This window comes from Bactrocera tryoni, chromosome 5, assembly GCF_016617805.1.
Source record: "Bactrocera tryoni isolate S06 chromosome 5, CSIRO_BtryS06_freeze2, whole genome shotgun sequence".
NCBI lineage: Eukaryota > Metazoa > Arthropoda > Insecta > Diptera > Tephritidae > Bactrocera > Bactrocera tryoni.
This window is the reverse complement of record NC_052503.1, coordinates 47712557-47737078: the sequence shown is the minus strand read 5'-3', so window position 1 is coordinate 47737078 and position 24522 is coordinate 47712557. Positions and strand designations below refer to the sequence as shown.

The 24522-nt window shown below is 36.3% G+C and overlaps 1 protein-coding gene across 1 annotated transcript in view; it reads right to left on the bottom strand.

Annotated features, from left to right (window-relative positions):
• Nucleotides 1-3169: 3169 nt before the first annotated feature.
• The window catches only part of LOC120776962, a 232324-nt gene continuing 210971 nt past the window's right edge, over nucleotides 3170-24522 (bottom strand). The window contains exons 4-5 of the mRNA XM_040108053.1: nucleotides 12675-12740; nucleotides 3170-9223 (exon numbers count right to left, since the gene is read on the bottom strand). Coding sequence (XP_039963987.1) covers nucleotides 4269-9223; nucleotides 12675-12740 — 5021 coding nt within the window. The 3' untranslated portion in view covers nucleotides 3170-4268. The remainder of the gene's footprint in view (nucleotides 9224-12674; nucleotides 12741-24522) is intronic.

The window sequence follows — 24522 nt, the reverse complement described above, 5'->3', positions numbered from 1 at the left end:
AATGTTTGCAAATAACATGTGTCACTTATAGTAAAAATAAAATGTTACACATTTTTTTGTTAAAAGCTTTAAGCCTATGACATACATACACTAATACACTAATATTAATAAAATGAGTATGTTTAGTAACGGCATTTGCGCCGCTGCCAGTGTGGCATGCTGCATATGCACACGTGTGTGTGTTTGTAGTGATATTATTAAGTATCGCTTGTTGGACAACAATTGACCAAACTTCTTTTGTATTTGCATGCTAAGCATTTTATTTTATTTTAATTTTTTTCTTTTTATTTATTATCATTTTAGTTTTATTTTTAACGCAATTGCTTTGTATTTACGTTTTTGCTTACATTTTATTGTAGAAAATAAATGTTTTTTTTTATTTTTATTTGAAATATATAATTTTTATTATACATTTTTATTTAATATATTTATTTATTATTTATAATATTATTGTTTATTTATAATATTTTTTTTTGGAAACTTACTTGTATAAAATATTACTATATATAATATTATATTTTATTTTATTGTAAAAATTAACGCTTTGTTTATTAATTTTTAATTTAATTTTTTTATTTGCAGTTTATATTTTATTACAATATTTTTTATTTTTATTTAGTTTTCACATTTCCTTACGCTAAGCTTAAGTGTTACAGAATGTTTTATGAACCAGACAAAATAAATATTTTTCAAATGTATTTTATGCTTGTATTTAAACTAAAAAAAAATTATTTGACAGCGAACTGCAGTTAGTTTTGTCTGTAGTTCGTAGGTTTGAGTATTGCATAAAAGCAAAAATATAATTACAGTTTATTAAGTACTTGTTTTTTTATATACTTTTTTTATTAAATACGCGCTCATTTGTGGTTTTTACTTCAACATTTTTTACTTTATTTGTGGCTGCAGGTTTTAAAACTAATTTAAGGCTGCGCTTAATAAGTAAATAATGAAATATTAAAGAAAATGAAATATTGATAATATTTTCCATAAATATTTTTAAGCTAAAAAAACATTTTTTTTACATAAACAATTTTTTTATCATAATAGTTATTTTTTAATATCATAATAGTTGGAAAATATGCATGTTGAAGTCAGCGTATTAAAACGGAATTATTTTTGTGCAAGTAACTTTACGAAATTTACTTGCAACTGCGTTATAACGTGGCACAACAGTGTTTTGTTGAATTTTTAATGCAAAATAAATCTCAATTAAACTTGCAAATGCCGGCAAAAACGCTTGTGCTTGTGTATTTATGGCCGACATGCGCAAATAATGAACTTTTATCATACAATTTTCACCTAAAATGCAAAATAGCGTAACCTCACTTTTCATAAGTTTGCAGGGGAAGGAAGGAAAAACGATATAATAGTAGCCACTCACATTGAAACAAAATGTGAGTTTTGGTTATAAGATGGTTATGTGATGGTTATATAATGGTTATATAGTAGTTATATCACGCTACATACATTTATGTAATATGATGTAGTATCGGAAGCAATAAAAAAACTCAATTTTGATTTTTTTATGATACGTTGTTTTGCATTTTAGTTGACGAAATATGTATATAGAGTATACATAAATAGTTTTGGGTATAATTGTGGGTATAAATATGGGTATTATGAGTACATTCTATGTGTTTATAGTCACATTTTATTTATAATATATTTATACCGTTGAATTTTGTTATAATAGCATACACGCACATGCATACATATATCATAATATACTTGCATTTTAAATATTTAAATAATTATGTACGTAATTATTTATTTATTAAAATTAATTTATATTTATTCATTAAAATTAATTAAAAAATATTAGTTTATCAAACTAATTGGCATTTTGTATGTTAAACATAATAATTTCTTTACTTAATTTTTAATATAAATGTATTTGCATTTCACCATTTCATACAAATGTTCATGGGTATCGCATAATTCAACTTTTAAACGCTTATTCTATTTAAATTTTAGGTTATTTTTTAAATGTGGTTATATAAAATATAATATATATTTATGTCTACTAAACTAACATGGCCTCGTCATTGTTGCAGCAACAATATTTTGAATTTCACAAATATTTTATTTACTTTTTATTATAATTTCATACATAATTTGTATGCCGTGTGCGAAAAAATTTATGTTTTTTAGCTAAAAATTGCATTTTGTGGCAAAAAGAAATTAAAAGCAAATAAAATAGCAAATACTTACTTCAAAAAAGGCTTTTTCTTTCCTCCAAGGAAATACTTTTCACATTATTTTAAATATTAGATTTTAGAAAATTTGTGACTATTACATTTTTTGCTAAATATAATAATATTAGTTTAATATTTAAATGTTGTTTTTTTCTTTTTTATGCGATTTTTTATTATGAATGCGCGTTAAAGTATTTAATATTAATATTAAAATATTTAGTAATAATATGACAATATTTTATAATAATGCATTTAAATATTTTATTTGCTTATTGTATAAATATTTTAATTAAAATGTTACTTTATGCAAATTTTTTAATTTAATATAAATTTTTTAATAATTTTTTAATTTGATATTATTGTTTAAAATTGTTGTATGTGCATGTATTTTACATGTATGTATGTGTGTAAGTTAGCAATATATTTTTTTGCTTTGCTATGGATTTTGTGTTTTTGTCATTTTTTCGTTTTGCCTATGCAAAAAATTTAATTTTATGAAAATTTAAATTAAATATTTATTTTATTCAACTTTTAACTATTTACAATTTTTTTCCATAATTTTTTATATTAGACTTAAATAAAAAGAATGTTTTTTGTTGTTGTTGTCATGCGCTGTATACATACATATACATATATACATATATATAACGGCAGCTAGCGCAGGACATGCATGTGCTGGCGGCGGAGGGGGGTGGTAATAAATTGTAGGAGCCTCCCAAAGAAATTTAAAATTTAAAATAAAAAAAAAATTAAATTTAAAATTTAAAATAAAAAAAATTAAATTTAAAACAAAAAACTAAAATTTAAAATTTAAATTTTTAAAATTTTTTAGTTTAAATTTTAAAATTTTTAGTGAAATGTTGTTGCAGTTTATATCTTTATTTAAATTATTTATTTGTTTTTTTTTTTTTAATTTTTGTTGTTGTTATTGCAATAACTTGTATTTTTTCTCAAAATGCATTGTTATTGTTGTTTTTGCACCTGCTATGTAAAAAAAATTAAAAATGTTGTTGTTGTATTTCATTAGCATATGTTGTTGTAAGAAAATAATGCTACTGCCCTGCAGCCATTTTAGTTTCTATCGCTCCCAAAGCCACTCTCTGCCCAAACTGTGCTCTCTTCACACCGACAAGCGCCCCAAAAACACACTAGACTATTTATTTTTGTTTAAAAAAAATTCTTTACACTTTTTAAATTTATTTTACTTTTGGAATGGTCTTAATTACTTTCACTTCACAATGCATGTCTTCGTCGTACTTTAAAATAATGTTCATTTGACTTTTGCTACACTACGCTCTACGACCACTTGCCGCGCGCGCTCTCTCTCTCTCTCTCTCTTTTCCTCCTGATTGCATTCTTTCTCCTACTTCCTCGCGTGCTGTTCGGCTTTAACATAATAATTTACATACTTGCACACACATTATCCACTTGGCTTTCACATGGAAATTCGCGCGCTCACATTTTATGCGCCATTTCGTTTTCGTTTTTATTTTTATTTTTGTTTTTATTTTTTGTTAAATCGATTTTAAATGCATTTTCTCAAAGTAGGGGTCTCCATTTGATAGTTATCATAGTAAAATTGTAGAAAAAAGAGGAATAAGTTTGAATGTACATATGTATATATGGTTGATTGAGAGCGCAGTAATAATGTGTGTGGCAGTATGCGTTGTTGTTATAATAAAACCGGCAGTAAAACACCGTTATATGACTCTGGAACTCCACCTACATTCAAACGGCAACGTTTGCGCATAATAATTGTCTAATAATGGCATAAACGCACACCCCTCCGCCCACGTGCCCTGCGGCCGCACTGCAACCATGCACATCCTGCCGCTCAGAGCGAAAGCTAGCCACAATGCCATTAGCATTAATTCAATTTCCTGTACACAAACGCGTTGGTCAGCGCGCACACTTCCGTAACCGAAAGCGGACTTTGAATATTGGCAACAACAAAAACTGCAACAACAATAGCAGCGTGGCAGATAAACATGTTGTTTAATTGCGCTCGACCTTCGGCGGCCATGTTCCACACAACTTGCAGCCATGCAGCTTAATTGGCACTACCCTCGCCGTTTATACAGCGAAATCACCCTCACCCCAGGACATCTTATAATCATCTATATTGAACAAATCTAAGATGTCACCAGGTGCGCCAAAGCTGTCACTGCCCGCCGTGGTCATTGCGCTCTCACCCATGCCGCCCAAGCCCATCATGGTGCTACCATCACTGAGGCCACAAATGGACATTTGCTCACCCATACCCATGGAGTTGGAGTTGTTCGCCTGCATGCCACATGTCGAGGAACTGGCAGCTGCGGATGTTGGTGCGCTACCACCCAGACCGACGCCACTCACCATGCCACCGCCGATGCCCCCCAGCCCCATGGAGGACTCGCCATTCACCAGGCAACCGCCGTTCAGCATGCCACCGCCGCTGCTGCTGTCACCGCTGCCAAATGGATGTGGCGGTGTGTTGATGTTGGAGTCCGGCGAGAATGCGGCGAAGCTGAAGGAGCCTAGCGGATTGTCGAAATCATCGCACACATCCATGGGGGTGGCGTTGAAGTGATTATCGCTGTGGCTGTGATTGTGACTGTGCGTGCGCGTATCGCTGTCATGCAGATTGAGACCGGAGTCGCCGCTGTTGCTTACCTCACTGCCGTTGCAATTGTTGTTGTTGTGTGGACTGCCTGCGTTGCCACTTAAAATGCTGTGATTGTGTGAGAGATTATTATTATTATTATTGTTGGCAATGGCTTCTTGCTCGCTGACTTGCGCGAGCTGCGCCACAAAGCTCTCGGCATCGAAATCCACGTCGGCGACGCTCAACACGTCACGTGCGCAATTGTTGTGTTGCAATTGCTGATATTGCTGGTGTTGTTGCTGTGATTGTTGATGACTCTGCCGTTGCTGTTGTTGTTGTTGCAGTTGCTGTTGTATAAGCTCATTGATCGATGGCTGCAAGCTGGGATTCATGTCACGCCGCAGCCCATTTAGCGTGTGTGTGGCAACATTGGCTGCAGCCGTTGCCGCCACCGCCGCGTCGACGCCATTGGCGCTCTTGCCGTCACCGCTGGAATGATGTAAGTGCTGTTGGTGGGCTGGATTAAGACCACCGCCGCCACCGTGCGCTGTGAAATTGCTTGCATCATCACCGATATCCATCTCCAACTGTTGCGACATCAACTCGAACAGCTCGAATTCATCAAAGTGATTAAGCTTGGCATTCGGACTGGCGACATTGTGCGGCATAACCACCTTCTCGGGTGAATTGCTCGCCTTGCTCAGCATATCGTGGTGCGTAGGCGATTGATGTTGTTGCTGTAAGTGTAGGCCAGGCGTAGACGCTTGCGGCGGCGGTGTGGAATGGTGTTGCTCCAGAAATATGTCCAAAGTCTTAGCCACGCTTTCGGCGTCGATATGTGCATCCGGCTGTAAGGGCGAGGCCATGTCGATATTGTCAATGAAGCCGCTGTGTAGGGGAGAATTGATGGCGTTGGACGGCATATCATTGCCGCTGCCGCTCAGCAACTGAAACACGCTGTCTATATCACGCTGTGCCTGCTGTTGTTGCTGCTGTTGGCCACTAGGTGTTGTGTCCATCGGTTGCGTGACCATAGTGCTCTCCGGCATTGGGCTGCTGCGTGGCTCCTGTTTGGGCACGAGTGCGCCCGACGCGGCCAGCACGTCCGCGGCGGTTTGCAAGTTTGCGTTGGGGCTGAATATCAAATTGCCGCTCATGTCTGTCATAAGCGCATTGCTGCCGCCCGGCGTGAGCGGTGTCACGGGTGTGATGGGCTCTAGCACGCTTTCGGGCAGGTCACCCTGCTTGACGAGTATATCCAGCACATTGGTGACCTTCTCGGATTTCACCGGATTCTTGCGTTTGCTAGTCGTCTGCGTGGTCACCGAGTGCGTGGGCGCATGTGGTGTATTACGTCCCGTGTTGGGTTCCTCTTTGATCTTAATCTGGGCTAGGTTAGCTTTGGCGGCCAATTGCTTAGTTGCCTCCTCGTATTGTGGCGGCGGCGGCGGTGGCGGCGGTAGGTTGTGTGGCTTAATATCCAACTGTATGATTTGTTGTGTGGGCTGGAAGAGACGATTTTGATATTGCTGCTGCTGCTGCTGTTGTTGTAGCTGTAATTGTTGCAACTGTTGTTGTGTAATCACCGGCTTCGCTTCGATCAGCTGATGATGTGGCTCATGTCCAGCTGGCGTAGCGATCGGAAATAGTATGCTCGGCAATGAGCTCGTGCGCTGATGTCCATTCAGCAGTTTCTTCGTAGCTGGACTAGCGTTGGCCAGCGAAATATTGCCAATCGTGTGCGCTGTCATATGCTGATCGTTTAGACCAACCAGAAATATTGTCTGATTGCCTTCGTTCCACACGAGTCCCAGATTGTTGTGCGTCTTCGCCGTCAAGGGTATTTGATTAGCGAGTATTGTTGTTGTCCCGGCGATGTTATTTGTATTGGCAGCATTTGTATTGCACTTATTCATAGCGTTGTTGTTGGAATTCTTTTGACGCGCCGCATTCGGCAGCTTCTTCATGTCGTCGAGTTTCGCCGGGGTGGCCGCCGCCGTCGTCACGGTTGGAATGAGTAAAGTTTGTGTCTTTTGCGTGGTGGTGAGCAGACGCAGTTGCGCCTGCGCCTGTGCCTGCGCCAACGCTTGCGCCTGCACTTGTTGTACGTGTTGTTGTTGCGCCTGCGCTTGTGCTGCGGCCGCTGCGGCAGCTGCTGCCTGCTTTTGTTTTTGTATTTTCGCCTCCAATTGCTGCTTCACGACCATTTTCTGACTCATCGCTTGCGGTGTCACCGCTGTAGTGTTGCTGTTGGCGGCGGCTTTGTGCGCGGCCGCATTTGTAGCATTTGCCTTGGCGGCATGCGATTTGACCGTGACTACTTTAGTGGCTGGCAACGTTATGTTCTCTTTTATTTGCGGCAGCATGGCGAGCGGTGCGCAATGTGGTGCGGTTGTGGTGGTGATCAGCGTTATTTGCTGCGTGGGGAGCGCGTTCACCACCTGCGCGGTCACCGTCTGTTGTTGAGGGTGTTGCAGGTGCTTCTGCTGTTGGCTGTTTTGTTGTTGCTTCTGTCGCATCTGCTGCAACTCTTGCTGAGAGCGTTGTAGTTGACGTTGCAGCTCATCGATTTGGCGCTTTTGTTCGCGCACCAAGTCGTCGTTCGTTAGAATGATGGTAGCGGCTTGCGGTTTCGGCTGTAGTATGGTTTGCATCGGTACCGGACGCGGCGAATCTACTTGCTGCACTATGTCCATTTGCTCATGCTCGAGATTACGACGCTCCGGTGACATGGCTGCTGGATGCGGTGAGTTGACAATCATGGGCACGGGCAGCTCGGCGCTTATCGCCGTGTTGGTGGCGTCCATGGCTTCAGCGCCTGCAGTGGAAATCATCTCGGACGAGGCTGTAGAAGCCGGTGTGTTCACAATGGTCGAGCACTCGGTGACGTCAAGCGGTAAATATGGTTTGAGACGCTCTATCAGTTGCGGCTTAGGACCCGATACCGGTAGATTGCGACGCTTCAGGTGCATTTTCAAATCGGATACCTTCATCTTCTCCAGCCGTGAGATATCTGTTACGGAGCAGGTAGACTCAGCGTAACTCGTGGCCGGACTCGGTGGTATGGAAGAAGTGACCGAAAGTGCCGGCGATGGTAGCGGCGGTGGACGTGGCGTGGAAATTATGGAAAATGTCGAGTTAGCCGGCGATGCTGTGCTGCTTGCGCCTTCACTTACCGCCGTAACGTTGGACAAGGGTGTCGCTGGTGCTGGTGAGGGCAGTGCTGTTGACAGTTTTGTGGCTGTTGCTGCGGTTGTGGCCGCTGTTGTATTCGACTTAGCCACTGTTGTGACCAAACCACCATTTGCTGAAGCATTGTTGCTACTGCTTGCTGCTGCAGCACTGGCTGCTGGCACGATAGACTGATTCTTGTTAAGTGTCTCAAGAAATTTGAGCAAGCAATTCTGCTGTTCCAACATCAGTTGGTAGGAAGTCTCCTCGGGTTGACTGCTTTCGCTGCTTAGTTTCTGCGAAGCATTCGGCGGACCCTTATACTCGTGAAATTTAATTGTGCGCGCCTTGCAGGCCGGCTTTGACTTTGATTTCTTGCGGTTCTTCTCCTTGCCTGGCGCGTCTGATTTTGCCAGCGACAACTGACAACTCAACGGCGGTAGTGATGTGAGTGTTTGTGGTGGCGAAGCAATGGAGGATAGTGGACTCAGTGTCGATGTGGTCGACGTTAGCGAAGCAGGTGAGGAGACCATCGACAAGAAGCTACCACCAGGGCTAGCTGACGGTCCGGCCACCGACTGGCAAAGTTCCTCAAAGAGATTCGCTGTTTCTTGTTTCACCTGTACGCTACTGGCGATAGACACCGTTGGCGGTGGTGGTGGTGGCGGCGGTGGCACCGCATTTACTTTCAACGCTGGTGCGCTACTCTGTAAGATCGGCGCAGATGTCACGACCACCTGGCCACCGCTTGTAGGTATGGTGAGCGCTACAGTCACTATGCCTGCCGAGGCAGCAGCCACTTGCAGTGCATCGCTAGCGCCGTCGCATGCAGCTTGCTCATCAGCGCGTGGTGGCGTCTGACGCGTATCGCTTTCTGAGCTCTGTGAGTCATCCTCGTATGTCACGTAACTGTGCGGATGCTGTGGTCGCGTTAGTAGTCCCTCACTTGTTGCCTTGAATGATACTAGACCCTCTTTGACAATTTTCTCAATGGGTTTTTCTGTGTGTAAAATATTTTTCTTGATGAGCTCGAGCGGTCCGGGCCGGTGCTGTATCTGTGAGTTCAGCTGGTCGGCTAAGCGTGCTTTCTTTAGCATGCGCTGTTTCTCCGCCAAGCTCGGATCAATATGACACTCATCCTCTTCCAATATGTGACGCCGCTCCAGGTCTTCGCGATTCGGACGCTGCTGTATTTTGGCCTTCAGCAAATCGCTGGTCTTGGCACGCTCCAGCTGTTTGCATTGCTCGTGTATGGCGGGTGAGGTTTTCAAGGCTGCAAACAAGAAAAGCAAAATAAGTAACATGTATTACTAAGAGGTATAACATCCTATGAAAAGAAAATACGCTTAAATCTTAGCTGCACTCTTCTTTGAAAAAAAAGGCTTCACATTTAAAAAGCGACGTAAAGCTCGGTGTGCCATCTGTCTACTCAGTCTCATAAATATGTACTGCTGTCCGCCTAAAAATATGCACTGTCAAACACAAATGCCTAAAGCATTAATCCTCCTCCAATCGTGCAAATAAAAATGTATTCGTATTTAAATGAGGACGTAATGTAGGCGTGAAAAGATGGCGGCGGCAATTTAAATTCAAATTGAAAACGAATTTTATTTATGTATCCACCCATTACGTTTATCAGTACCGCAAGAGCGAATAGCTTCACGGCGTTTTACCTTTATTTATATAACCGTCTACGATGTCTGCCGTCGAAAAGTGTCTGCCAAATCTCAAAACCTGAATAATATTTTAGAAGGAGCGGTGGCAAATATTGATGAGCAGCTGAGAAAAGTGAACTGCCATTACAGAGGGGAACCGCTAAGCACTACTTTGAAAGCCAATTTAAAATTTAACGCTGGCTAAATAAATATTTGGGGATGGGCTTATTTTAGAGGACATTATTGGTAAAGTCATTTCATATCAGTAAACGTTGGAATACGAGTATATGAGAAAAAGGAGAAGAAAATATCGCTTACAGAAAATACTCAAATTCTGGTATGCAAAATAAATCAACCGTCGCACGAAACTTTATCGATATTTAGATGAAACCGGTAATAACGCTTCCAACCAAGAATTCTATTTATGTTCAATATCGATTGATTATTTCTGACACTTTAGGGTGGATTTCAACCGTGTTTTATGGCCCGTTAATAATTCTACGTCTATTTTTGAAAAGCACATACACTCAAGCCTTTTTGAAATCTATAAAATCATTGAGAGTAAAGCTCACTCAATCCTTCCTGAAATCTAATAAGATCACTGAGAGTAAATCTCTTAAGCATTCCTCTTAAAAAAATATCTATGAAGCCACTCAAACTACATTAAACCAGAAAGTGCAATCCTAACGATTACGAAAGAAATCTTTCTGAGAAGACAAGTAGCTGAGTTTGTCCATACCTCTGAAGAACAAAAGGAATGAAAAACCTCATTTAAAAGCTTACCAAATGACACCTACAAATGTTATTACCTTAAAAAAGAAATGCGGCCGACATCAGACAGCGTGCAAAAAATTAAATAATATATTTACACATTATGTTATGATGTCGAGCAATGTAAAGCATTTTAAAAGTATTCAACCAAACTAGGCGCCAAAGCGTGCATTTTGGGACATTTATTTTTATCCGCTATATTTTCATAAACTAATAGTTGGCCATTGGGGGGTTGTATTTATTTAGCTAAATGGCTTGGAAAACAAATGTCAACTTGCAGACTGACAGCGAAATATGAATTTATATTCGCTTTCATGCTATAATGATTTTTTAATATAATATTTTGGTAATTACTCGTAAGTTTTGTTTCAACGACACATTGGCTAGAAGTATTTCGCTGGACTTGACTAGGATTACATTAGAAGATTCTAAAGCATATACCTAATATTGTATTTGACACCATTATAAACATTTTGTTAATAGTCAGGTTAATAATTTATTAATAATCCCTGATTATTCGAATACTTAATCACATTTGTGGTTTGCCAACATTCTTATTTGGCGCTTAAGAGCATCTCTACTCAAACATAATTTCAAGTTTATTTATAATAATTTTCAATTTTAGTGATCAGTTCGCTGCTTTGTTCAGTAGTGTGAAAAATTTTGAGCTACTACGAGAACTAATATACTCATTACTCATACTAATATATTTAAAGATAACTTCGATTGAAACACTAAAAACTAACAACTTTGAGACGGAATGAAACTAACAGCGGTAAACCGATGAGCAGACTGAAGACATGGCATCAAAATAACCACTCCTTAGACATAGAATAATTCTTAAACGGAAAATGTATTTTGTTAAGTTTATATGACTGTCCTTAATTACTATGCCAAATACATATGTATAAGCGCAATTTATCAAATAGTTTGAAAAGGCCTACGGTGATCCAAAAACACAAGCCTACGAGTGGTACAAAGCCTCCAAAGACGGTCAAGAAATCGTTTAAGACATGCCTCGTTTTGAACGACCTTCGACCTCTTCAACTGATGAAAATACTAAAACAGTGAAAGATATGGTGCTTGAAAATCTTCGAGCAAATGATAGAGAGATGGAAAGAGAGCTCGACATCTCTCGCAGGTCCGTTCGAATGATTTTGGTGGATATTTCTAGTATGAAATGCATTCTTGCTCGACTAATTTTGATAAAGCTGAATTTTTTTCAAAAACAGTACCGTAAACAAGTCTCTTTGTACAAGCTTGAACCGGTGCACTTATGCAGAGAAGACGGTCAATAAGGACTTCTATTTGACCGTATTGAGGCGTTTGCGTGAGAACAACCGTCGAAAATGGCCAGAAACGTAGAAGAAAAATTTATGAATTTTATACGATGATAGTGCAAAATCGCACCGAGCCACGATTGCGACTGAATTCAAAACCAAAATCGAAATGAATGTCATCGATCAACCACCGCATTCATCGCATTTGGCTCCGGGTGATTTTTTATTACCCCGCCAACTGAAATTGCTGCTTCGTGGAACCCGTTTTCAGTTGAACGAAGAGATAAAACAAAATTCGGTGAAGAAGCTGAAGGCTATCTCAGAAAGCTTCAAAGACTGGAAAAATCATTGTCCTAAGTGTATCGCATCTGGTGGGGATTACTTTGAATGCGACAAAATAAATATTGATGAATGATTAAATATTTTGAGTTTTATTTACAATTTCAGGGTCATTTTTTGTCACAATGTATAACAGATAATACTTTCTACTCCATGTCACACACTTCTCTTTTGAAACAAATTTATTTCCTCGGTAGTATACGGGTCAGTAAAACAAAATATAGATGTAGTTTATAACACTAAGTTCCAAATTACATTTGAAAGAAGTTTCTTTCCTCGATAGTATAGTGGTCAGTATCATAAATAATATAACAGTTCCACTTGTATAATATAAAACTTCCAAGACAATTTTGCATTTTTTTCATTTGTAACAAATTTCTTTCCTCGATAGTGTAGCGACCAGTATCAGCACCAAGCCTTTAATCGAGCCGCAGATGTTTACTAACACCAAATGAGGGACTCACATAATGGAGGCAAACAATAGAACGCTACAGATGAAGCGTTCTTACATATGAGTACATAACCAATTGATATATATTATATATAAAATAATACCACAAACCACTACCACCATAACAACTTTTTACAATGCCAAACAAAACACTACATTTGACACTACAAACGAAATGAAAAGACAAAAAAATAAGCTAAAACACTGTACGGTACTGTAGATACTTACGTGGTATGATTCCCTGTTCGACGAGCTGTGAATGTGGTCGTCTCACCATTAATTTCACTTTAAGCGCTGCATCGACCAACCAAATCGTAACCACATATCACAGGATTTGCGTTGTAAGCCAAGTCACAAGTGACCGGTCAGCGAGCATGAACATTTGCACATTTTCATGCCATTTGTTGCATTTGATCATTTGATGTAAGCGAAAGCGACGAAAAGCAGCACATTAATATAAAAGAAGGAAGAAAGAAAAAATAGTAATGTATGAGTTAACCATAAGCTGTTACACAAGAGACTTGTGAAATAAATAGTTGTTGCTTCTAAATACATAGTGTTTGTAGACAACGGAGATACAATGTGCGTGTACCTGGGCCAGTTGAGCCCAGCACATTTAAGAACCACTGTCAACCGAAACTGCGGTCGTGGTGAAACGACAGTTTCGGTTGCTCAAATTGCAGTAAATACAATAATAACAATAAACATTTTTGTGATGCATGAACGGAGCAAAGTGGAAACTTACAAATATAGAGGACTTTCGGCTGGATTTTGCACAAATTAAATTACAAAACTGAAAACATTAAATTCTGAATTTTGACATCCGTTCAAGCGACTTCCTGACACAATACAATAACACTAACAATAAAAGAATGCCGCCGCCCTTTCAATTACTCTTTACACACACATAATTTTGCTAACAGTTGGAGCGTAAGTAAGTGGAGAACGCCAGCTGTGCTGGGTGACAAAAACCAAGAGTCAAATAAACAAAAACAAAAAAAAAAAATTAAAAGAAAACAAAGAACAAAAACACACAAAGTGATTTAAACAAAACAAAAGCAATAGCACAAAGAACAACGGTAATAAATAAAAACATAGGTTTATGTGTGGGTGCATACAAACAGAAGCCAAAATAATATGTGTGTATGAATAGTAAATTACAACCCTGCAAGGATATGGCGGTAAATGAAATCGAAATAACAAACAACAAGGAACCTTCGAAAACAGTTTATTTAAGATATGATTAAGTGAAGGAAATATATTTTAATAGGACCTCACTATATCCAGTGAAAAACCAGTAATTTATGAAAGCAGAAAAAACTCTTAAAAATGGGGTTTTAAAAATTTCGACAAAGCATTTGGAACCTATCACCAAACTATGGAGGTGTGTAATTACGATTTTAGACAGTTGCCACGGATGATTGAAAGTATGACAATCAAGATACTTGTAGATTTGCGAAATCAGCTTACACGTCGTCTTTTTCATGACAAATCTGACAACTGCCGATTCTCTGGAACTCGAGATGATTCTTCTTGACAGCAAATAAATTCACTAGTCCGAAACAGAATGTTTCAAGAAGTGATTCAAAAGAATAATTACGATCAAGATTCATCTGAAAATACTCCTAAAGTCTAGCGCCAGTTTAGTTTAGCTATCTTGAGAAAGTCCCAAGCAAATATGAAGATATCTCACAACTTAAAGGTAGGTAAAACTAAAAAATATTCGCGCATACTGCACGCAAGAAATATGAAAAATTTAGATTATATCCAGCAAGTTAAGAATAGAGCTTAATCTCTCGCTAGTAGCAACTAAAAACACGAAATTTTTTCTAAGAACTGACACTTTTTGTCATGATATCTACAACATATAGACCATTGAGTAACGAATTACAGCGTTATTTGAAAAATAGAGAGCCGTGTCAGATATTAAAATAATATGTATTCTAATGATGGATTACTGAAATTCTAGACTCTCACGGCAACTAGCTTGCTCTGTGATTGCTTCTAGTTTGATGGGGCCAGAACCATGCATTGCGGAGGGTACCACACTATAAAGGAGTTACTCCGCACGTAGGAGCGATTGGGGAGAGAACGGCACGGACAGCAAGCAACAGAAATGCGCCACGCCAAGTTACTATTGGGAGGTTATAACCTAGCAAGGTTTAGAGATATGATCAACCTCCCGTCGAGGCAAATTCCGTCTCCTAGTCGCGCTCTTTACTGGGCGCTGAAGGCTCAAGAAAGTGGAATGAAACCGGAAACTTCAGAACACCTGATTCTAGATATCTCAGCAATTTGTGGAAGAAGGCTGAGGGTCCTTGGCTCCATCGCGCCCAGCAAGCTTCTGGAAATGTTCAGAATGCTGGAGCTTTGTGATCATATTTGTATGTGATTTAGGAGCAGAATGGAGCAGAGTGTAAAATCTCAATTATTTTCTTTCTATCTATTTGCTGGACTCTCATAAGATCTCAAACTGAAGTTTTGATTCTTCGCCAAAGGTGAAGAATTCAATCTGTAGAAGTATTACATAGAAAGTGAAACTTGTTAGAGAACCTAGTATTTACTCTGAGATAGCGTTACAACTTAGGCGATGGTACACCTATACGGACCCTTCTGGTGTAGATCAAACAATACTGCAGCGATTAGAATATGTTTTGTCTGCTGAGTATCAAAACTCAGAGAGTGGACTTTATATATGAAGCACAACCGACAAAGAGTAGTATTATCACATTTGAGGAAAATAAAAATAGCCGGACTTTTCTAAGAATTTCTTTCTTAGGAAGATTTAAAAGAATCAGAGAAAGCAGACCTTTTCATTGCATAAATTTAACTCTAAACGAAGCAGTGTCTTAGAGGGATGCAATTGAAATTGAAGCCAAAGCAAAATTTCAAAAAAAGGTTCGAGGTTAACAGCTAAGACAAAAATAATTTGCCACAACTAGGAAACCGCGATGACAGGATAACCAAACACTAAATAATGCGCAGCAAAACATAATTAATGGTGGAAGAAATATTAGCACGGGCAACGCGTTGTACGCAGACGAAAACAAACAGAGAACTGCCGCCAACGACTAGCAGTGAATAATCAAAAAAATTTAAGACAAAAATATGCGTGAGCAAAAAAATTTCTAATAGGAATGAGTACGAGTGAAAATAGGAGAGCAGTAATTAAACACAAAATTGAGGAATTAAAACGCAGTAAAATAAACGCGAACACATTTAAAGATACATTTAAAGGCACATAAAAAGCCAGTAGGTGGCATTGACGAAAATAAAAGCAAATAGAAAAAAGTTTAGACCGATTGGAAGGCGCTGTTGATTTGCGCCACAGTCAGTGTCAAGTTTTAATTTATTTATTTAGACTGCATGGCAGTAAACGTGGTAGCAAAGGACATGCTTGCAGCCGCCGCAGTTAGTTACATGAGCCAGAGGACAAGTCGTGGCCTTAATAAACAGCCTAAATGAATTTGAAAAGGCGAGCAAAAGCCTAGATAGAGAGACTTCATATTTTTAAGACGTGCTAAAACAGACAAATGTAAATAAAACACGCCGAGGCCGTCAACGTCATGGCAAGGCGCAAGAGCGTGAAATGAAATTAACACATATTTTTCAAGCAGCTTGATGAGTTTATGAAATTGAAATTAATGCGGGGATTTTTTTTTCGCAGTAGACCTTTGCTGCTCCAAATTAAGCTTTACACAGACTGTTGGCGATATTAAGTTGTTTAGGCTAGTGCAAATGTGTTAAATAATGAAAAAAATTGACAGTTGGAGCTAGTATGCAATTTTGTTCATCATACGCCATGGCGTACTTAAGCATATAGCACACTTAATTAATAGTTTTATGGCAGTTCGTAAATGTGTATGCCTTTAAGTCACTGAAATTCGATAGCACATAAGAATTGAAACGCAACTTTAACATCAGAAATGGTAGAAAGCTTTTAAAAGGCCTGCAGATTTCTTCATTTCACCCAACTAATACATGTGCGCCTGCAATTCTCAACCATAATAAAAACAACGTTTAACGAGTACTTATAGAGTTATAATGCATACAATAAGTGGAGAATATCAAAGAAACTATTATTTTGAGCAGTAAGAAGAACTTTTTTTTACATTTGAATTAAAACACTATTCGAGTAATTTGTTAACTTCTATACTGGTACCTACGACATTATATAAAATCCTGATTTTTTCTTTTTTTTTTTTTGCTTCCTTTAACTTTTCCAGCAACTTATAAAATATAACGGTCGATGTGTGCGGTTTTGAGGCACATGTGGCGCTTACATTTTTTGCGCTCGTTAACAATAAAATACTTTTTGACAACTGAAATGAACAAAGAATTCAGAAGTATTCACTCTCTGGAAGTAAAAACAGAAAATCAAGTACTTGAGTGGAAAACTTAACCACTGGGGGGCTTCTGGTGTCAAGTGAAGCAGTGTGTCAGTGCAATAGTAAAGAAACCAACAAAAAAGCATTAAGCAGAATGAGAAAAATAGCAAAAAAACACACAAAGCAACTAAGGGCAAGTAAAAATAAAAAAATTTCCTTTGAAATATTGATATACTTTAGGTATTAATGCGTTAATGTTGTGTTGCTACCATTATTGAGAAGTTGGCGTGTGAGAGAAAGAGAGTTATTATTTCTTGGTATACTTAAAATTCAATGTTCATAGGAGAATTATGGAACTATATTGTTTTTATGACAGCCTTTATATGATTTGGCATAGATTCCACTAAATTTTAGATGGTTGAAAGTTAAAATATGTTTCATATTTTAGTGAAAATTTTCTAAAGTTTTAGGTTTCTTCTTCGTTACTTTAACTTTGAAAAGTTCTCGATTTACCTCAGATCAAAGCTATTGTCCGGCGAGTCCAATTGATATATTTAGCTATTCTCCAAAATTTTTATTACCAAAAACAAAAACAACAACAGAAAAATTTTTAAAAATTAGAAAATATATAGAAAAAAAAAATTTAAAAAATAAAAAAAGAAATAAAAAAAAAAAATAAAAATAAAAAATAAAATAAAAAATAAAAAAATAAAACAAAAATAAAAAAAAAAAAATGGAAAAAAAAAAAAAAAATTTTAATTTAAAAAAAATAAAAAAAAATAAAAATAAAAACAAAATAAAAATAAAAAATAAAAAAAAAATAATTAAATTATGGTTTCAAATTGATGCTCTTCTACGTTTACAGTTCCATTAATTACTGTCAGATCTTCAACTCCACATTTAAAGAGCAACACAAGATTATCCCGCATTCTCCTTCCATTACGGTCTGTCTTAGGCACACATTTTTTAAACTGTTCTCCCACTTTACATCGCACGTACCATATACTATCTGAGCCAAAAAGTCTTATTTCGTATTCATTACAAAATATAGTATTTCTGCAATCATTTAAGGTTCAAGATAAATGTATTTCAGCACATCGAAGTCTCTTCTTGACGCATTTTAAGAGCGAAATATATTTTTTTTTGCGATTTTGTATAAACTGAGTAATGATTTCGATTTTATCCGTTGGGACGCATTCGCTTTTTACATCTTTCTTCTGCCTGTTAGATGTTTTAAGCTGATTTTGTATGCTTAAGCTTATTTGGGATAAGATCCTTCTGCTAGTTTCGGTTCTTCTTTCTTCTACTATCTGAGTTTCACTTAAAAGTACCGGGTTCTTTTTAGGTTATATGCAGTTAAAGTTCTTTATAAGAAGTTAGTGTAAAGATATAGTACACCATGTCGTATGAGTAACATAGAGCATTAATGCAAGTGATTTATCCAATCTGTGATACTCATACGACATGGTGTACCATACTGCTTGAATATAGTACATTCGATGCAAAACTTTAACTGCATATAACTTTTAAAGTAATGTTTTTAAGAAAAAAATCATTTGAACCTTTTTTGTAGAACGGATAATTTTGCATTAGAATAACACTTATTTAAAGTTATGGATTTGTTAACTTTGGAGATAAATAATTTATTGCAAGAGATTAAAAAAGTCCATATAAAATTTTTGGTAAAAGTAAAATGAATAAGGCACGTTTCAAATTGAAAATAAAAAGCTTGATTATGCTGAATTCTTATTTTTGGGACAAAGACTGAAACTTCCAGAGACGTTTGAAAAGCAAGTTGTTAAATAATGAAAATACATATATATACATGCGTACGAAATAGTATTGCCTTTCTCCACTAAAATGCGCATCATTAAATTGACAGTAGAACTTAATAAAAATCAGCGTATCTGAACTTCAACGCCTGCCTCCATTGCAAAGACACAACATATTCGCAAAGGCGTACGTGTCGTATGAGCAACTTGATCAAGATTAAACTCCAGCAACCGCCATTGAAGGCAAGTAAGCTAATTTACACAGCCAAATCGATTAGAATAATCCGCTCATTATGTATAAAACGCTACAAAATAAACGCAGAGCGCAAATCACAACAAATATTTGCTCATAAACCGAATTTTTACGCCCTTTTCATGTGCAAAATGCGAAATTGCTGCCAAATTATGTTTACCAACAACAAAAAAAAATATATATATTAACCGAATATTGGGTTTTATGAAAATTAATAACGACGGCAACTTCAAATGTTGCCGCGCACATCAACAACAAACAACAACAACGTAAAAATAAACCAAATCCAAAAGATTTTCGAAAATTTCCATATTTTTTTCAAAAGCCGCCAAAAAGCATACAAGCGCCCATGAATGGATTTTAATTAAAGAGTCATATACACGCACACACACGCGCAGTCGATTACACATACAGCTTGCGCCGTCACCAGCAGCGCGTAGCTCACAACATTTTGATGTGTGCCTGTCAAAAATGACGAAGATGACAACCAGCTGGTGAGGTGCGCTGGGCCAGCCACCGCTCAGCCGTTCGCTTGCATATGACGCGCTGGCACTTAATTACTCAGCGCTAAGCGAAAGCGGAAGCTGTTTCGGAGCGCAAAGGTTGCTAATACATTGTTGCACAAAAACAACAGCAACAACGTTAATAAGAAATAACGAAATGGAAAAATTGGGAACACAAAATCATTACGTCGCATTTAGGCCAACAGCTAGACAAAGTGGATGAAGCACAACAACTATTACAACGACAACAAATGTATGTTTGTTTATTTAAAGTAGGGCACAAGTGGCTCGCTAAGTGCAAAAGTTGTGCGAAAACGCAAATCAATTTTGTTTGGATTTGCCATAATAACACATTTGTTTACCGTTAAGGCACTTTTCACTTGGTCTTTTTTTTGGTTTGTGGTCAGTTTAGGCGGTTATATCCACTTGCGAGAGTAGAAAGGCTTTTTGAAAATTTCATTGAAGAGTAATTTAATTAAATAATAGAAAAATTGTGTAAATAGCAAACTGAAATGTGCTTCAATAACCGGTAGTTTATCTGGAAAAACATTGGATCAAAGATCCCGAAGCCGATCTCTAGGAGGGACTGAGAAAAAAGATTATCATTTGATTGGATTGGACTATTTACAATTTTTTTTTACAAAATTGTGGCTTCTCGGTTTTTATGAAAAAATTTCCACTTCAGAGTGACTGAAAAAATCAAAATATATTATCGTAAATCTTATCTTATCATTAACATTACTCATTACTCTGAAAAAATATCAAAGGAATTCGTTTGAATATTTCACGCCAATTGGCTCAGTCTTTTCGAAGCAATTTCGAGAAAACGTCTTTACATTTTGAGGAGCCGATTACTTCAAGTGTAAAGAAATCTTACAAATACTCACATATCTTCGAAATTATCTACCGGATCGAACCAAAATTTTCAGAGAACATTGCTAAATATATATATACTCAAAATTTACTCAAGAAATGTTTTTTTTTGATATTCACAATGCTTTTGCGATTATTTAAGGTTGTCTCCATTAAGGACTCTCAATTCTTATTGCATTTTAGCTTTCTCAGAAATTCCGAAAGTCGCAGTGATTTCAGGATAAACGTTTTTTGACGATTCTAAGCACAAGATTCCATAAAAAGTCTTGAAAATTAACTCTTTTCTACTAAAAATAAAATAGTTTTCACACGTGACTTCAGATCGTTGAGATAATATTGCAGGAAGCTCTGTCTGAATACCCTTCTGATACACGAAACTTAAGAGAGAAAAAAAGAGAGCAAAGATTTTCAGATATATTATTTTAACAGTCCGAACTGATTAAAATAATTGTCTGTTGGATTTCTTCACAAAGCTTAAGGAAAATAATTTAGATAGTTGCCACCTGTTCGAAAAATACTAATAATAAAAATAACCGATTAACCAATTTTCAATAGAATATCTGTCGGATGACTCGTATCGAAAAATTTAATTTAATAAAAAAATTTAGAAACTTGCCACCTGTTTGAAATTATATGCAAAAAATGTGACTAGTCATACACGTGTACAGAAGGCTTACAACCTTTTAAAGCGGTTAAAAAAGTTAACACTTTCGACTTTTTTTTTGGGCAGGTTGCCACCTATTAAGAAAATGTTGCTTTTTTAATTGGGAACACCTTTGATAAGAGTACCGTAAATTTTGTAGCTATAAATATTTTTGAAGGGTTGCCACCTGTTTGAAAAAGTTTACTAATAAAATCCGATTAATCAATTCAATAAATTTTTGTGGGATGACTTGCATCGAAAAATTTAATTGAACCAAAAAGTTTAGAACCTTGCCACCTCTTTGAAATTATTTTCAAAAAAGATGACTAGTAATATTAATATTAATATACATATGTATATGAGTACAGAGGCGGGTTATAAATGCTAACACTTCCGACTATTATTAGGAAGGGTTGCCACCTATTAAATAATATTTTTTTTTAATTGAGAAGACTAATTAATTATTTTGGTATTTGCACCGTAAAATTTTTTCCCTTCTTAAAAATATTATTTTCTTTAGATTTGGAAGTTTTTTTTTATGAACATTGCCACCTATTAAAAAAATATTTTTTTTAAGTAAGAACATCAATTAATTACTTTGATAAGGGTACCGCAAATTTTATAGCTGTAAATATATTTAAGGGGTTACCACCTTCTTAAAAATATCGTTTTCCAAAATTAGAAAATTTTTCATGAGAGTTGCCACTTATTTAAAAAAATATGCTCTCATCAAAATTTGGAAGAAAACTTAATTATTTTGACAAACGAATAAATATGAAAATTTTATAATTAAAAAATGTTTGCAGTGTTGCCACCCCTTAAAAATGTTTCAAAAAATTATTATGACAGAAGCAATATTTCAATATGGTGTAAGGCTTGAATATATATTTTAGGAAGTGGTTGCCACATGTTTTAGATACTTAATTTGATTGAATTGTTAAAATATTTTCAATATTGACACTATATTTGAAAGTAAACTCATAAGTATAAAATATAAAATGGAAATGTAAAAACTAATGTTGCATTAATAAATGTAACGGTATTAACAGCTAATGTGCTTCCCAGAAGAAAATTCGGAAACCGAAATTCAGAAAATTTAACATTAACTGTGTATATTGTATATACCTATATCACTTAACATACTATATGTATGTATGTACATACATATCTACATATACACATATTTATGTAGGCATACGAATACGAATACCCAAGTCTTGTCCAATTTCCTTTCTATCGATTATTTATATTTGTATTGATTACCCTGGCAGCTTTGGCCATACGAAAATTTATTTACGAGCAAAGGCAAACAAACACACACACACATTGGCATTTGAACGCTGGCGCGAGTAAGGTGGCCAACATTAGCGCCATTTGCCAAAAACGTAATCGATTACGTGATTTACATGGCAGCCAAACAACAATAACAAATAAAAATGCCATAAGATATTACAAAAATGCCAACAACAACAATAAGGTGAGCGCATTTTTGAGTTTATTTATTTCTACATACATATGTATGTACTGAGCGTGTGTGCGTATGTTTTGCAGGCGTCGTAAAATTAACGGCACATAAAACTGTTGTACGAGTGTGCGTGATAAACGGAAATTGATCAATGAAATTTACGTTTAGGGACAATGTGAATTGAAATTTTCGAAAATTATAAACAAAGTAATAAATGAAAAATAAAAATAAAAATAAAATGAATGAAAACTTTAGTGCCTGCAAAAGTAAATTCACGTCTGAAAAATGCATTAACCAGATATTTATATTTAATGTGCATTGCCCTGCGGGGCAGCAATAATCGATGTACAGCTGGTGTACATTAGGGGGGAAGCTTTTTTTTTTTTTACTTTTTTCCATTTTTATTTTATTTTTACTTTATTTTTTTATTTTTTGTTTTACTTATAGTTATTTTTTTTTTTTTATTTTTTTTTTTATTTTTTTTTTTTTTTTTTATTTTTTGTTTTTTTGGTAGATTTTTTTTTATTTTTACTTTTATTTATTATTTTTTTTTTGCTTTTATTTTATTTATATTTTACTTTTATTTTTTTATCTTATTTTTTTTTTTAATTTATACATGGAAATATTAAAATTATATTTCCTTAAAATTAAACTTAATGTTAACCTTGTGAACTCTTGCATTTTTCGGGTCTTAAAGTCACACATTTTAAAGTTATTGCTTGCCATTTGTTTCACTTTTTTCATAAAGCTTGGGACACTAAAAACGTGAAGAAAGCTTAAATTAAAATAACTATTGAGAAAAGTTGCCACCTGCTGAAAAATTTTACTTTAGTAAAATTATTAAGAACGATTATGTGATACCTGAGTCAAGTGGCAGCACCACATGCTATTTTTATCCTTATTAAATAACTGAGGTTTGAAAGAAAATTAAAAAAATTAATAATTTCAAAAATATGAACAAAGTCTTACTATTTATTGCTCATAGTCATAATCCTCCATTTTCTAAGATATCGCTTTGAAATTTTGCACACCTCCTTTCTTCGCCAGGAAACTTTTAATATGCCGAAACGGCCGATATCGGACTTCTATAACAAACAGCTACCATACAAACTGACCGATCGAAATCAAGTGCTTGCATGGAAAGCTTTCTTATTCGTCGAGAGATATTCACGAAATTTGGTATGGAATATTATCCAAGGCAATGGTACAATAACCTAAGAAATTGTTTAGATCGGACCACTATAGCATATAGCTGTCATACAAACTGATCAATCAAAAGCCAGTCCTTGTATGGATTTTTTTTTTTATTTTACGAGATATCTTCAGGAAATTTGACATGGTAATTGTCTAAGACAATATTACAATCTACGAAGAACACACCTTCCATACAGACTGACCGGTAAATCAAATTAATTTCCCTTAAATATGGTTATCGAGTCAATAAGTTACGCCATAGCTGGGTCTATAACAATATTTGAATGTCTCCTTGAGAAAAACATGTACACTAGTATTATTTAAACCATTGCCTTACTGTCTCTATAAAATTTCCCCATCTCTCTGGCCAATTGTGGATTTCATACCAAATAAATTGCGCCGACTTGGTGGCCAAGAATGAATCAAGCCAATTTTTGGGCAAAATTTTTCAACCGCTGTCTTTCAAATAGTTTTTAACTGGTCTTGCATGAAGGAAAATTACTATCTGGTGACTAGTCACAAATTCCGCGCGTTTTTCGGTAATCGGTTTTCGGTTTTCCACATAAGTTACCACCAAATTTTGAGCATTACCTGATGCCAGAGTTGAAATCTACGTGGACAACCAAGCAGCAATCAGTGCTGCGCATATCGGCTAGAAGTGTGTTGAAAAGAAGGGCAACAGCAGAGATTGTCGCCAGAAGCAAGCGACTTAAATTCTACATAAAGTTATCGATGCCAAGGAAATAGTGGACGGGATTGCCAAGAATGGTGTACCGCTGACCCCCGAAAACGTTATGAACATTGGGAAACCCATGGAGCAGCTCTTGTGCACTTGTCCCACATTGGCAACACTACGCTGTAAGCATAAGGGATTCTCACGGTATGATACACTGGAAGAGGTATCGATAGTGAAGCCGCAAGTATGTTAAAATTCCCAAGCAATCTAAGGTATGACTCTTTGACGTAGCAAATGAACTCCAGCTAGTATCGCAAAGGACCAAAAATGGTCCATGCGTGGCTCATTGCTCTACCAGACTAACCTAAC